Source organism: Harpia harpyja, chromosome 3, assembly GCF_026419915.1.
Source record: "Harpia harpyja isolate bHarHar1 chromosome 3, bHarHar1 primary haplotype, whole genome shotgun sequence".
NCBI lineage: Eukaryota > Metazoa > Chordata > Aves > Accipitriformes > Accipitridae > Harpia > Harpia harpyja.
In genome coordinates, this window is record NC_068942.1 from 26,871,829 (window position 1) to 26,889,138 (window position 17,310).

Below are 17,310 nucleotides of genomic sequence, written 5' to 3' on the forward strand. Positions count from 1 at the left end.
TTAAAGTCAAATTTTTGAGAGTTTAGACATTGGTAGATGTAATTATAGACTACCAAGCCAATCCTACAGCACTTATAGCTGGTGAGAGTTTTGTCATTAAGTTAAATGAAGACAGGAACTGTGTATCTAAAAAAGCACTAAACCAAGAATAGATTATTATCAAAGATGAAAGAGATATTTGGTTATTGATAATGCAAATGAATTAAACTACTTTTGAACCAGAGATATCAAAATTACTATACAAGTACTTGTTTCAAATCTAGTAATTTATCATATGCATGAAAACAGCAAAATAAAAGCAGATAGGTAAGGAAATGAATACATAGATTGGAAGAAGGGAAAACAAAGCCTTTATGAAAGAAAATTCTTTAGAGTAAAAATTTAGTAATATTTCTGCTGTAATACCTTATTAGCATATAGATTATACTGATTCATAGCTAGCAATGACATGATAACGTGTGTTCAAGTTTCACTTGCCACAGATACATTAATCTGTCACCTCCTCATGGGAAGTTTGCTTTCTGTTTTAGATGCACAACTGCAAAAATCATCATAGTTATCTTAGGCTAGCAATGGAAGACGGTTTATATGTGCATAACGTTTTTCATAAATTCTTATGTTCTCTTATGCTTTCATAATATCTTCTGGTCATCTCATTTCAATAATTTCTGATTGTATTTTGGCACTAAACGAAAGAGGGGATGTGATACAATTGAAGCTGCACTGAGAACTCACCTGATTCTGCCCCGAGGGCGTTCAGATTGCTCTGACATAAAACTTGTGCTGCTGAGGCGTGAGGCACTGCTGGTTCGGGAAATGGCTGACACATCACTGACATCACTATCTGATGATTTGGCAGAGACGTTATCACAACTTCTGTACTGATCTGTTTGTATATTATACTAGAGATCAAGAAAAGAAAGGGTGAGGAGTCTCATCAAAACATAGCGCATATATTGAGACAACAAGCGACCTAAGTATTACAATTCTGTTTTTACATCTAACAAAACTGTATGAAATTTAGAAAAATGCCTATATTAAATAATGTCTTTATGTCTAGTGAAGAAATCAAACATGATATTTATGGACTAAGACACTTGAAATAAATTACAGCATTAGAACTGAAATAGCCTGCTGGTTCTTTAGTATGCTGGAATTATAATAATGAAGTATTTATGCAGTGGACATACATCTTCTCAAGCACATGCATACCATCTATTTGGCTATAGACCCTTTTTTCAACTTTTCAAATATTAAAAAAACATGCTATGAAATACCTGTACAGAGTTAGTCTGGAACAGGAGAACTGCGTGTGAGTCTGAATGAAATGTAATGCTACATGAAGCTGACATTGGGGATTGATTTCAATACCTATCAGAAAAGGAAAAACCCCTACATTTTCTACATCAAAATATCTCTTTGTATCATGATACCAGAGGACTAGTCAGGCACAAAGCTAACTGAGCAAAAATAGTATTTGTTCTCAGGCAGATCAGTTCCCTGATCTAGTTGCTTTTATATGCGCACGTGTGAGAACTAGCAGAAGACCCAGCAGGAGGAATATGTGGACGGGGGTAGAAGTCTTTTCCCTTTTGCTAACAGCAGCAGCTTTGATTAGTTAAAACCAACTGCAACACCACACCACCTATCACATAATGCTCGTATTACTCACATCATCAGTCAGACGTGTATAAAAGGAAGCTTCAATACTAGCAATGTCACACTTACCTAAATTTTCAGTCACACAGATATGAGGATCAAATAATTGCCAGGCTCGCAAACCTAAAACCCACTACCAATAGAAAGCAAGGTAGCCTTGGCTGGGAAGCGACTAAAACAGTGGTATACTTCCCAGGGCATATTATGGGAAAACTATTAACACATGGGAAGACTAGGCAGTGTTTGACATGACACTCTAGGGAGTTCATTTTCCAGATCTATGCTCTGCAAAATTGCAAGTCATAAAAGTTTATTTATGAATTATATGGAAAGCTGTGACAGTCTGTGAATATCCCCAGCTCAACTAAGCACTGGGTTACAGGCTGAGTCAGTCGGCAAATGTCATGACTTAACTTTAAAAGCCTGTCAAACACAAGCTCAGGTTTGTACAGAGGAAGGTATCAGGCCTCCTGTCCTCAAGCCAGGTTTATCTTCTTTTTCTCCAGAGCCTTTCAGCAACTATGTTTGAGGTCTCCACAGCACACGTGGAAACCTCTTGGTAAAACATCTAAGATAAATGAGGAAGTTAACGGGAGTAGAGAAGGGGAGGGAATAAAGAGGACCCTAAGCACTGACTGTAAATATAGAAATCTGTAGGAGAAATGGAGGTTATACACATTTAGTGTCTCAGCGTGTGTTTCAGGGTTACTCACAGCTCCTGGAAGGCATACGCCAAAATTAAAAACACAAGCTAATTTATTAATAAAAACCTGGGGGTTTGACCTGAGGACTGTGCATTGAGGAAACTCTCAGCAATACCCTGTGAGGGGCTTGCACTGGCTGACTGAATAAAAACATCTGCAGGAGAGAAAGCTCTGGTTTACTAAGGGTAAATTTTCAGCTTGAAATACTAAATGAAACTCTGCAGATAATTTCAGAGTAGCTTCGAGCATGATAACATGTCTAACAGGCTTGACATGGAAACAGATGCAGCAGACCTCTGATTTAATAAAGTGGGTAACACAGAGGACTCAAGAACTCCAATATTTAAAAATATTTTCAACTACAGCAAGGATTTATTTGGAGATTCTCTTTCCAAGTGACTAGGTGTGACTTATCTGAATATAAACGACCAACAGGGTTAAGGTGAGACTATGCTGATATGTTTATTCAGATCACCTTTTGGAAATGGCTTGTACAGTCTGATAAATAATTTTGATGCTTGCCCTCTTTCAGACTCCAAAATAAACCTCTCCGAAATGGAAATACAAAGCACACTAATTCTTATCAGCTCCATTTCATAATAATGGAATATTTAAATTTCTTTAGATGACATATTTTTCTTCTAAAGTCTAAAAAAAATTCAAAGCAAGAATAAAAGCTATGAAAACTTTTTACTTAGGCTAAACATAAATGTTCAGAGGCTGGAAAACTGAATGGTTAATTTCTTCCAGTTTAAGTTAAACTCCTCCACTCCTGAGCCAGCCTTGATATTTTATAAAATATTCCCACAGAATTCCTAATGAATCATTTAAGCTTTCCTAAAATGAGGCATCTAAAAACATGAAAAGTATCTGAACACATGGAATGTTCTGGCTTTCCATTGAGCTAAATAGAATTGCATTCTGCAAAAGAAATCATGATCCTATAAAATAATAAAATTTCTGTTGACTTCAGTGAAATAGGGATTTTGCCTTTCCTATATATTTAAACTATATCTAGAAATGATTCCTCTGCAGGTGAGGTTTTAAAAATACTTTGTTTAAAATATAACCATGCAATCTCTCTCACATACATGGGGTTTTACGCATGGTAACAGTGTCTCAGCAATAGTTCCATTTTTTATTTATATTTGCTGAAGACAATCTGACCTTCCCCCTCCACCATTATGATGTCTAGTTACTTTTCTTCCTCACCAAAAAGTCCACATTCTCTTTGTGGCCCTTGGTTTGAGAGCGCATACAGTAAATCTGGACTGCTAGAAGAAGATTCATGTGGTCGCTGAGCAAGCACAACACGCTGCTGGAGAAGGCTGACCCAGTCTGAGCTCTCCCATGAAGGGAACCATCAAGGCCAGCTGCAGTCATTTCCCTTGTCCTGCTGGAAGCCCTTCTTCTTCTTATGTGTTGAGGGAGGTATAGGCTGCTGGCCTTTGGCCCAAATCACATCTGTATCCTGCTGTTTGTTTAGCAGTCAATTTATTATTCAACAGCAAAATAACGAAGTTGAACACAATGGACTATATATGCCATGTGAAGCAGCAGAAGGCCCTCTGTTTCACTCGTACAGAATTTGCTCCACATTTCATGGGCTACCTACATGGGCTGGGAAAGATGAGGAGGAGAGAGAGAGAAAGCATCAAGCATGGTTGTCCAGCTTACTGGTTAGGATAACTGGAAGAGAAGTCATAAGTTCCTGCTTGTGTATCAGTGACTGTTTAGGGACTCAGCCTCATTGCATGACTGTTTAGTGTCAATATGAAACCATTTATTGCTGCAGGGTTGTCAGCCCAGGTATCATGCCCCATAAGTGGGGACTATGTAGATACCCTCGCTTTCTCTTGCTCCCTATAGTCCAGCAGTCTGTACAAAATGGAATTGCTTTGTAAGTATCAGACTGGCTTAACAGCCAGCCTTTCATATGTTGGTAAACAGAATTTTACAGTGAGATGGGAGATAAAGAAAAAACTGAATCCATGTCTTCTGCTTGCCTTGGTATTCCAATCACAGAGCTACTGCATAAAACATGGAGCATCCCTTCCTAAATGAGTTTTTCATGGTATGGTTGAACTTTTACTACCCTTTTATACTGTATGCCAGGGCTGTGATTCCTAAGAAACTGAAAACCCTTCCCTTCACAGAAAAAGATTAGCACAAAAAGTGGTGATGCTGGAAGTTAATGCTGAGTGCTACAGCATTTACATTTTCCGGATTTAGCTCTTCCTTCCTATAGCTGCTGCTTCTACTGAATTCACTGTCCTCTACAGGAGGCATACAACTTTTCCTACTTATTGCCTACTGGTTACCCCTTTTCAGTACAATCTGACAATCAGTCATCTCAGCTAACAGATGAAAAAAACTGAAAGCAATTTTGAAGTTAACCTTTTTTCCCCTCAAATATAGACAGAAGCAAATAGTACTCTCCCACAAAGCAGTGATCATTAAAAGAAGAATATTTTACTGTTGCAATACACCTGAACTTACGATTCAGAAAAAAACATGTCACGGGCTAAGATCCACTTATTTGGTATCTGCACTAAAGTAATGCCTGCAGTTTTCCGACTGGGCTCAAACATAATACGATACAGTCCTGCTCATCATAACTCTGCATGTATTCACAATAAATTTCCCTGTCATGTTATATTTAAATATTACATAATTTTGAAGTTTCAAAATAAAGTGAATTTTCAGTGCAATCACTTCTCCTTCAACTCTATATCTTACAGAGTTAAAGCTTATGTAACATTTCTATTCTGAGGTGCACTATTTATCACATTAGGAGAGTTGCTGAAGTTTGCAGCAACTTTGATAGCAATTACTAAAGAGTAGGCCTGTTTTTTTTAAACAATAGCAGCTAGCTTCAAATATCCAAACTATCTGCACTGTCTGCTTCTGCATTACAAAGACAGAAGTTTTTTCAATATAACTATTGGAAATATAGACAGCTGAAATGCAGTTCTTCCATTCACTTTACCACTTGTGGAGTTGCTGCTGCTTCTACACCAGCAAAAGAAGAAAAACGGGGTATGATGTCCAGGCCTCATCTCTGACTCCTTCCAGCCCCTGGGTCTCTGTCTTAGCAGCAGCTCACCTGATGGCCCAGCGCCCAGGAAGCACCAGTGATTCTGAGTAACTCTCCCCATAATGGTATCCAACTCAACTACTGGGAACCCCACTCAACTACCTAGCAGGGAACAGTAAAAATGAGCAAGTCAAACCATGGGAAAACTGCAGTGAAGCCCACGAGGCGAATGAATGGACCTCATTGAATTTTGTGAAACCCTACCAGTACCGGGATGACTGTTGTATCAATATGATATATAGTAAATATTTTTTTTCTTGAAGGCAGATGAAGGGAGATTAAAAGAAGATACTCATCACATCAATGTCCGAGAGCATTTTCTACACATAGCCTTTTACATTACTTTTTTTTTACTTTATACTATTAAGTATATACTACGGTGTTCTGATCAGTAACTCTCTTGAATAAACAGTCCTTCCAAAAAAAATGTGTTGCACATTCTCTGGAAAGCTGGGGCAGCTGCAGCATGATGTTTGTGTTCTGCATGTGGCATCTGGAATAAAAACTTACTGTATTTTGAATTAAAAGCCTAATTAAGATATACTGCCATTTATAACTATGCAAATCCAATATTATGCTGCCAAAGTGTTTTTACTCTCGCAAACACTGAAACAGCACAAATATGTGGTTACTGGCCACAACAGCCTTACCAATACACAAGAAAGAAGGCAGACAGATGTTTAAAGCTGCTCTTTAAACCCTTTCGCCAAATCCACAGAGGGTTTATTGTTTTGTTTTGTTTTTTTTCTTTTTTCATTTAGCTTTTCAGAATTTAACTGTTTCACATAAATTATGGAGTCTCTCCACTGGAACTGAAGGAAATAAGGATGTGAGCTCTGTGGAAGTCTCAAAACAATTAGAGCGGAACAGCCATCAAGACCTATACAAATGTTGTAGAGCAGACAAGTTACCTATTCAAAATCCATTAACGGATGTTTAAAACAGAGATGTTTAAAAGTGTTTACACACTAAATTGCATGATGCATGCTTGAAAAACTAGTGCTTGCTTACGGAGATCAGAAGATTGAGAAACTGAGAGGGAGAAATTACAAAAATGGAAGAAATGCACCAGAAATGGACTGGAAATCGCAAAAGCCATGTTATGATACCTCTGAAAAAAATGCTTGTTTCAGCATAAGAGAAAACATATTTAAATTTAAGGAATTAATTTTGCATACACATAATTAACTATTGCAAAGGAGAACCAGTCCATACTGAAGGAAAACTTTTGAAGGGTTCAGAGAATTTTATATGTAATAAACCAAGCATATTTGCAAATGCTAAAATAGTAGAAGAATCAAATCCATGTGAGCTGTTTGCTCTGAAAAGTAGAAGGGAATATTTTCTCAATGTGCAACACAGCATAATTTCTCTAATAATTATAAATACTTATTTTCTGAAGAAGTGGGCAAACAGTGCTACTTGGGAAAGAAAGAAGCATTTCTGCTAAAGAGGGACAAATTTGCTTGCAACTGCCATTTCTTTAATAGCCATTTAATATTTCTTTCTCATCATCCCCAAAATGTCTATTAGACCACTGAACATTTTTTCTTTTTTATTTAAAGTAAGTCTTGCTCTTGCAGCTTTCAAAGAATTTTCACAGATTTTGGCAGCAGAAATTAGGTATAGTCTTAAGTCCTTAGATGTCTCAGTCATCAGCTTAATGCACCACCTGATATAACTTACTACATTTTCATTAGAGCTGTCTAAACCTTCATCTGTCAGGTTTATTTTCTTGACTTTCAGCATCTTCTAAGGGTAAAGAAAGGCAGTAGCACAAGGTTTGCTTTAGTAACACTTTTAAAGTGGTGACTATCACCATAGAGATATGAAGCAAACAGCTACATCACTGAATATAGTACAGTGTTAGAATGTGCTAATATAATGTGATCTCAGCACTTAAAAATTTATTGTAGGTTTTACCATCCTATCTAGGACTACACCATTTTCATGTAGAATATACATGAAAAGTTAAAGATTTTTGGATTTAAAGTCCAGGACAACTAGTTCATTCTCCTTACTACTGTTTTAGCATGGAAAGGAGTACATGTCTGTCAGAACACTGGGTACTCCAAAAATATTTTTCTTATAACAGCGGACAGAGAATTTGCTTCCTCAAAGTTGTGGTCATACTTTTTAAAAAAAATTCTGAATAAAGCAAATTTTCAACAGAGTTTGTTCCATTTTGTACTCATTGTGGTGTGATTTCAATTTTGATTTCGTTTCCACATATATTTAAAAACGAAAGATGACACTGGAAAACTCTAGGTACTAGAGGATAAGAGAAATTTGTAACATTGCAGGTTGGTGTTTTCCAACGAGTATTTAACCATACACTGGATCTACATTAACCCAATAAGAAAAATATATTGAGGAGCAAAAATAATGCTTATGATAAATATTAAAGAGAGTCAGGATTAAAAAATATGTTTCATAATGAAAAAATACAAACATTTGAATCAATCTGTAAGCACAGTTAATCCAAATCAGAAAACTGGCCTTTCACTAGGAACAAAGATATATGTTTGGTCATCCTGGCCAAAGTCCTCAGATCACACATTACCTTTCTCTCCTGCAAACTTTATCAAACCCATTTTTACTATTTTTTTAAAATGTTAACTGGTTGGGAAGTACCACAGAGACATGATGCATCTCACCCTCTTGTCCTGAGTTGACCTCTTGTGAAGGTAATGGCAAACCCAATACCAAATGAGCTCTTCTAATTATTATACAAATTCTGTCTTCTGAGAGATGATCTCATTGGAAATTTCCGTCCCAACTGTTGGGGTTTTTTAATAGCACTGATATCCCACAATTTGGCAATTGAGGGCCTAAAGCCTTGATTCTCTTATTTCTCTTCCCTTTGAGAACTGTTTCATTTACATTCTGCGTTCACAGTGAGGTGGTCTCAAAAAAGAAACATCCCTGTTAAAGTTATCTCCATATTTAACCGTAACAAGATCTTGAACAAATCTTTCAAATCTGTTAGATATTACAAGTTAGATGCCCAATTTCCTATTTACCCATCCCTAAAGTAAATTTCTGATTTTGTTTCTGCTGAGTACCTCACTTATCTGTTATTTTAACCTGTGCCTCCAGGAGCACGCATCAGTTCTGTGAAACACGGGGACGTGACCCTGCAGGGGCAAGGACAGAAAGTCCAGTGCCTGCACTACCGGAACAAATGCCAGGAGCATTCTGATGTCCGCAGCTGTTGAGAGCTTGACGACGGTGCTTGCTTTCTGTATGGCACCTGCTCGCAAATGGAATGGTCGTCTCTTTTAAAATGTAGAAATAAAAATACAAGTGTTTAGTTCTTAGTGATGAGAAGAAGGTCTTTGAAATGTGGCTCTTGAAGCACGGAAGTCTAAATTAATAAAAGCTGTGATTTTCTTCCAACTATTGTTATTCTGAGACCTTATTTTTAATGCACACAGTTGCTATGTGTGTCTTTGAATTTTTTACTGTGGACTTTTACATTCATAGTGCCGTCCCGTGGTCACTCACTGAAAGCACCTAACTCAGTGGCACCAGAAGAAGAGAATTGTAGGAATGCTTCCCCCACAACTGAGTTACTGCTGGTTTTGCCTCTGCCCTTTACTCTGCCTACACCAACACAGTGCTGTATTTCTAAAAGGAAACACAGAATCTAACTAAACATTTTCCCTCCTGACTTTTGCAAATGTTCCCCCTCTGTTAGACATCACAAGGCAAAACATCTTTAGCCAAAAGTTCAGCTCCAGCCCCTCATAGCTTGATTTGTAAAAGTGGCAGTGCAGATGTGTGAGATGATTTCAGCAGTTTGCTCAGAAGCCTATACAGTTTTAAACTTACAAGGCTGTGGGATATGATTTTAGTATTATCAAGAAAAAAAAGTCCCTCTATATAGCTTCATTAATGTAATTTCATGTACACTTAATTATCAGAGGAAATCTTTATGAAAGGAGATCAAAGTAATCAGTATGTATTTCAAGAAAGGAAATACTTTATCTGTGACGTTAGTAGGATGTGAAAAAATTATACAAATATGAGAACATCTGCATGGGATTGGATCTAATTCTGTCTAGCTCTCTACACGTCAGAAACCAGCAAGGGCTTAGAGAAGAACCAAAGAGTAGGGCCAACATACCACGATACTTCCATGGCCCACTTTTCCAGTCTCCAGGGATTTTCAGGCCAGGGACTTCCTAAGCTAGAGGTGACATGGGTTTGTTTAACAGCTGTTGAAGGATCTTTCTTCCCTGAATTAGTTTTGAAGTGTTCTGGTTTTTGCAGATTCATTTTAGGTGACATTAAAGACTAAGTCTAATGCACATTAGATGGGGGTAAAAATGATGTTAAAAAGCTATCACTCGAAGACATTTCTGTCAGGCTTTATAACACAATGTACTTGAGGGTTATATAATATTTTAAATAAACAGGTTTATGCCTTCAGTTTTCAAGCCAAAGTACCATTTCAATACTACTGACTTTACCTTGGTATATTGCTCACGCTCATGTTCTTGGCTAGAACCAGACCCTGATGTCTGATTATAACGGTGCACTTTCATTTTCATCTGTCTCGTTCGCTCCTCCACTACTAAGCTTGCTGCAAAAACACACAATGAAAATAAATTAAAAACAGTGAAAACTTTTTGGAAAAACCAGTGGTTTAGCAACAATTTTAGCTTATTTCCATCTCAATGAAACAAAGAAATGTACAAACATGTAGAACAAGCAGGGTGTAAACACAGAACAAAGGAACACTTATGTCAAGAAATCAACCACTTCCATTGCAAGAGTGTTTACCTGAAAATGGGCAGACATCCCAATTTCCTATACATAATCAAGCTGGTGCAACAGATATGAAAAGAGTGAAAGAATTTAGGTGATAGGCTGAATTATAAACCTGTTAAGTATTCTGGATGCAAGGGACATAAATCCATGATCATCTAACCAGGTATTTGCCTAAATGTAGAAAATATTACAGTAGCATTCTAAGAATAATTGCATTAAACAGGTATTAAAATTTAAAGTAATTATCTCCTCCTACTATCTTAAAACATAACTGCTTACCATAGCTAAAGATTATTTGAGAAGAATAATTTATCCATTCAACCAGTCATAGTAAAAAATACAGTAATTTTCTAGCAATTTCCTTTTTTTTACAAAAAGTCCTTTAAAAGCACTACTTTGCTCTCTAATGTTCACTTCTATTTCAAAGAAATTATTTGTTCTTAGGCTTTCAACTTCCCTATGACAGTGTTTGTTTAAAAAAAGAAATCTAATCTCAAACCTTCAAGAAGTTGTGGTGCTATAAAGAACATTTTCTTCAATTTGAACAAGTTATGGCAATTAATCTTGGCTGTGCTTGCCACAGGAAGATGACCTTGTACTAACGGAAAGAGTGGTGTGAAATCCTGTGGGCTAAGGGTTCCTTAAAATAAGTTAACCTTTGTGGTAGTGGGTAATTTTCAGAGGGAACTATATATACTGCTATTCTTAAACTTGGGAGCACTATAAATGCAAAGGAATACCAATAAAAGAATACCTTGAAAACTGGCACTTTTTAACAGTTCTAGACCTGGACCCAAATAGTCATCAGTGACTATTCTAAATAATAGAAGTACTCACTATGCTCATTGTGTTTTAACAGGTTATAACATCCCAGAACAACTTCTTTTAGTTAGAATATTTTGTGTGGTCACAAATTCAAGACTGGCATTTTATTTGCAAAACCTTCTGCTTTTGGGTCAACCATGGATTTATATGACTCTCCAAAACGAGTTTTAAATGTCAAGTTTTTTTGTAAACAGCCCTCCCCAGACCAGTGACAGGAGAAAGACACCAATTTAAAAGCTGCACGGAATCAATTTTCAATCTCAAAACAGAGAATTTTAAATTAGTGGAAGATAAGTACTCTATCATGTTGTTTAAAGATCTGTATTGTGAATTAAGAGGTACCAAAGTTCTCATATGTGGGTTTTATGCTGTTAACTGTGGGATTCTTTACACATCTTTTTTTTGTCTGTGCTTTGCAAGCACAAAGATACAAAAGAAAAACCAAACCCCAAACAGTACACTCAGGGTTGGATATTTTAAAGTGTGTGCTACTGCACAAATCACAAAAGTGCATGCACGTACCATCTGTAATATGCTTGTGGAAACGATGGAATGTCTGTGCGCTGGCTGGGTATGAAAAAATATACAAAGACATCACTGTGAAAAATATGTTGCTTTCATGTCCTCCTTCCACATTTCTTATTTAAAAATAGGAAAATTAAATACAGCAAATTACATGAAAATTCTGCTACAGCTACAAGTTTAAGGCATGAAATTAAGTTATCATTGTAATCTTCAATCTCCCACACGCAGAGGGTCCAATCTAGGAAATTCTGCATATGCAGAATGTCACACTGGACCCAGCAATTATTCCAGATGACTAATTATGTCGGTAAATGTGTACCTTAATTGCAATGAGTCCAGTTCCACCATCAGATATGCAGGCACAGCTCCAATTACTTCAATGGAAGTTGCATGGAGGTATCTGAAGGCAAAATTGAGCACTTTAGGTGAAATTTTTAAAGATGGCCTCTTATTTTAAGGACAGATACGAAAGGATTAAGATATACCAAATAGTGACTGAAGTGAAAAACTCAGATATCTTAATCCTATCATACTTGCGTGAAATAGACTGAGAATATAAAATAAGAGGGAAAATTGAGACCCCTTTAAAAATTTAGCCCTATATGTGTATGGTGCACAGATTACAGTTACTCTAGAAAATAACCCTTTCACTGTGTGACTTTTAGGTGTTTCACCCTGTCAACTGTACATTATACTAAATAATTTATATGATATAATGTTACTCTGTATTACTTGCAATACCTGAGAAAGAATATTCTATTATGTAATGAGATGCTAATTCAGTGACTATATGTGAAAATTACTGCAGTTGAGGTTGGGTAAATATTCAACCTTAACTCCATAATTCTTGATTTTTGTTATGTTTAAATCCTTAACCTTAACAACACGCTTATGTTCTGGTTTTCATTATTAGATATCATTATATAAAATAGCATGAGAACAATTAACGAGGACTGTGAAGTAAATCTAAATTCTCTAATGGAGAAAGTTGGTTTTGTGTGCATGGAGTAAAAAGTAATTTAGCACCAATTACCTGTTAACGTATTTCTAAGCAAGCAACTGTGTGAAATGTAAGTCTGCTCTAGAAGATACAACTGTGTTCTTTCTTCCAGCTTTGTTTACCATGCACAACTGAGCATATGTTGTATCCAGCTCAGTTCTGTGATGGAAAATTTCAGCTGCCTGATAAGTAGCCTAGTATACTCTTTACACGTTAATCACAAGAAGCAGAAAAAAATCTAACACAGGAGCAAAAGCACATTAGCAGAAGCTGTAACAACCATAGGTAACGCCACCATACGATCACATTACTTTCTTGGAACACAGCTGGTTACCACAGGTAACGAAAATTTGACATAAACAATACTTCAAGGACTTAACCTGCCTCTTAGAAAAATATGGATCTACTTTCTTTTAGGACATCAGTATGTACAGAGTGCTTTCCCTGGAGCTCTTGAGAGGTAGGACTACACAGTAATTTACAGATCAAAGCACTGTAATCCCAAGACCTTTAAATTCTACAGCGGCCCTAGAATTCAAATTATGGAGGTTTACCATAAGTGTCTCAAATTAGTGGTACAACTACCATCAATAGCAGTTGTGTCAACATGTTACTCTCTTTGGTGTCAGAAGTGATGCTTCAGAGAGCTATAACTCTCATCTCTTCAAGAGCTGCTGATTCAGATGTGAGATCAATCAGTATAAGAAGTAATTGAAAGAAGAGAACTCATTGAGCAGACTGCTTAGATAAGGGGTGCAAGTTTAGAGCTAAGGCTTTTACTACTACTAAACCATGTGAAGGCTGTACAACAATGATGTACATAAACAATCAAGCCATGCAGGAGAGAACAGACAGACATACGAATGGAATCAAAATGTTATACTTCAATTCCATTAATATATTTATAAACCGGTCTGACTCCTGTAATCCCAGGTGTACTGGGTCTGGCTGGGATGGAGGTAGTTTTCTTCACAGCAGCCTGTACGGTGCTGAGTTTTAGATTTGTGACTAAAACAGTGTTGATAACACATCGATGTTTTAGCAATTGCTGAGCAGTGCTTGCACAGCACCAAGGCCTTCTCTGCTTCTCATGCTGCTCCACCACCCCCATAAGTAGGATGGTGATTGGGAGGGGAAACAGCTGCGACAGCTGACCCCAACTGACCAAAGGGACATCCCATACCATAGAGCATCATCCTCAGCAATAAAACTGGGGGTAGTCTTTCCAAGGTCGCTGTTGCTCAGAGACTGGCTGGGCACTGGTCTGCTGGTGGGAGGTGATCAGTGATTGATTGCCTTTGCATCACTTGGTGGTGGGGTTTGTGGTTTTTTTTCTTTTTTGTCATTTTTTCCCCTTCACTTATTAAACTGTCTTTATCTTGGCTCATGAGTTTTTAACTCACTACTGCTCTTCAAATTCTCTTTCCCATCCCACCGTGGCGGGTGGAATGAGTGAGCAGCTGGTGGGAGCTTAATTGCTGGCTTGGGTCAACCCACCACACCAAGCTACCAAGAATTAACTGCCCAACGTAGGTCTGAATGGTCTTCCGTCAAACAAAGAAAAGTTCCCTTAGCTATTACTTAGTTTATTATTCAACTCACTGCTAAGTCCCATCTGGCTTCCACTGTGAATAGGATTCAAAGGAAGAAGACATGGTCTACAAAGATTAAGATCATCTCCCATTCCATAGGCTAGCAGGTCCATCAGCTCCTCCTGGGTCTCTTCCTCACATGTCATTCAAGAAACATCCTTGTGAAGACTGTTCACTTCGTACTGTAATTCATAACAGACCTTACAGCATTCTAAATATGCTACATGCTGGAAGTATAACTAAACATCTGGATTTCCAATCTTTGCATGTGATCATGGTATTACTAAAAGAATAATTTAAACACATGCACATAATGGAAGAGTCGTTTTTTTTATTCAAAAAGTAATTTAAAAACTTGCTTGTATTTCTTGTGATAAAAGGAGTTTTGATTACCATTAAAGGCAGTTCTTGGTACATATTTCCATCATAAAGAAAGGTTTGGGGGTTTTTTTATTGACAGCCTATAAAATACATGCTGTCCTTTGAATGTCTAAAACACTCAAGTCCATAATATGCTACTTAAAGGAAGTAGGGAATAAATGGAACAAAATAGCTACAGATCTCATTTTCAGCCTGCAACCTACCCTTAAAGAAAATCAGGACAGGCTAACAGTTGTTTTTTCTCAAAGGAGACGGCCATTTCTTAGTTTTTCTAAGACATTATCTGTTTACAAAGAATTTATGTACTAGTCATACTCCTTTTATTACGTCAGCGCTATGGTAAGGTTTATAGATTTACATCTGATGGTATTAACTAGTTGACAGCCCTCATCTTTATTTCTGTCCTCAGAAAACTAGTATGGGCACATTTCAACTCCTACCTGCTGTTTAACTGATAGAGAAGCTAGAGCTGGCTAGAATCCTAACTGTTCAGAATATGTGCTACCTTTCCAATTATGTACAGAACAACAGAACCATAAGCAAATACTATACTAACATATCAAACAGAGTAGGCCAGATAAAGTTTTCTCTTTTTTTTTTTTTTTTTTTTAAATACTTTGGTAGATAGACAGAATGTATCATATGGCATTTTTCTGTTATCCACAGAACAGGAATCTAACAATGCACAAAATGTGACTTTAAAATAAATTCAACCTACATTGGTATCAACAACAGACCAATCCAATGAAAATCAGTGAGAGCTACAAAAGCTGCACTAACAGTAGTGACCAGTGCAAAAGAAACTGAGCTAATTTTAATGTTTTAAGTCCCCTATTTAAGGTTTGAAAGGGGAACTAAACTCTGTATTATTTGCAAAATTTCTTAAATGGCATGATGCTATAAACACCTATCTATTAAGCTGATAGCAGAATGTATGAAACATGTCAGCTAATTTAAATAAAGATTGTACCACAGGCAGCAACACTGAACCAGCAAGGAACAGCAAAAATGCTATAGCTGCCTTTCTAGCTCTAGTTTTTAAGTCCTGATCTTAACTGTTTAGGTCTCCACCTCTTTCACATTACAACAATCACCAAAGAGACTCTACATTCTGTAGACTTTGGAAAGCTGTGAATCTTGTCAATAAATAACATCTAAAAAGAACCCACTCATACATTTGAAAAAAGGGATTAGAGTTGTTTTAGCACTGAAACTAACTCCTGTGTAGCAGTGTGAACATCACCAAATTCCAAGGAAAACAACCTTATACCCAAAATTGAACTGCTGTACATGCTACACATATATCTCCAGCAAAATATCACTATCTCTGACGACTTGTTGCTATCTAGCAAGTAATAAAGCAAGAAGGAGAAGGGAAATTTTGGCAAGGTATATGAAAATAAGCCTTTATGCTTACACAAAAAGAACAAATTCTTAAATGCCATACAGAGATAGGGAGTTTTAGGACATCAAAAATCCACATGGAAACTGGAAGATACTAAGTTTACCTAAGGTTAATGGATTCTGATATTTTAGGAAGACTATCATTCCAAGCATACTGTTGGTGAAAAAGATTCAGAGAGAAGTCATGATAATTATACCAAGTCCAGGACGCAGTCTTGCAGAAACAGATTTAGGAAACGATTAAAAAGAAAGGAGATATGTGGCTTGATTAGGGTCCATAATTATTTACATGTTGGAAGACTTCTAACCATAAAAGGCTCTTCAACTTAGCAGATACAGGTACAATAATGCCCAGTAGCTATGAAGTTAGATAAGGTCAGATAAGTAATAAGACATATGTTTAAAAAGTCAGGTGGTTAAGCACAGGAACAATTTTCCATCACTTGCAGTCATTAAGTGAAAATACCTTTCTAAAAGGACATTGTTGCTCAAACCCAAGTATGGGCTTAATGCCAGAATGACTGGTAACATTACCATGGTCTGTGATTAAAACTGATAACCATATCGGTTTTTCCTAGACTATAGAAAACCTACGGATGTCTTAGCACTGACTATATCATTTTCTGTAATGGTGAAGTCTGCAAACATACAATTGGCTCTTGAGACACTTCATGTTTCTGTTCAAGATGGTCAAGACAGAAAGCAGGTGTAGGCAAACAGTACAATTTGGAAATCCTCCAAATCTTACCTGCCCTATTAAATGTTGGAGTAAGCTATGTAACAAGAAGAAATCGGCATCAAGATTTCAGATAGCTGTAACCCTTACCACCAGATATCACACATCCTTTATGATGCAAACTTAAAGGGAAAAACTCTATAAGTCTAAAATGACAGAAAGATTTTCTTATACAAAGGAAGCTACTGAAAAGTAAATTGAAGTGAAAATTTATCTCATAAAAACTATTTCATAGTAACAGTGTCTCTGGGGCACAAACAGCAGGTGCTGGCAGGGCAACAGGGAACTGCACTTACCCCAGAAGGCAACAGAGATCTGACCTATTCTTCACTCTGTCTTCACACTAAGAAGAAAAGTTGAACAATGACAAACAGCTACAGCTATAATGCAGTCTAGAGGCGCGTACACTTAGCTCTTCTACACAGCAAAAGCCAGGAGCTTCATCTGTCTGTGCTGCTTAGATGCTCTGTCGATGGGAACTGGGGGGAAAAAACCAGCATCTGGTTTGAGGAAGTGAGCACGGGAAGCTGAAGAAGAAACTAGGCAGAACCAATGTCCAGAACAAAGGCAGGGAAATAAAGCAGTGGTGAAATTGGGATGGCAGGATCCCC

The 17,310-nt window shown here is 37.1% G+C and overlaps 1 protein-coding gene across 48 annotated transcripts in view; it reads right to left on the minus strand.

Moving 5' to 3' along the window:
* RIMS1 (regulating synaptic membrane exocytosis 1) overlaps window positions 1-17,310 on the minus strand; it is a 341,727-nt gene that overhangs the window by 70,377 nt on the left and 254,040 nt on the right. For 40 of the 48 annotated variants that reach the window (XM_052781720.1, XM_052781726.1, XM_052781737.1 and 37 more), the window contains 2 exons: window positions 9,936-10,048; window positions 736-902 (listed from right to left, as the gene is read on the minus strand). The exons of 7 other annotated variants lie outside the window; for them this stretch is intronic. In XM_052781720.1, coding sequence (XP_052637680.1) covers window positions 736-902; window positions 9,936-10,048 — 280 coding nt within the window. Of the gene's footprint in view, window positions 1-735; window positions 903-9,935; window positions 10,049-11,905; window positions 12,425-17,310 lie in introns of those variants that run through there. One more of the 48 variants, XM_052781768.1, reaches the window with a different exon arrangement.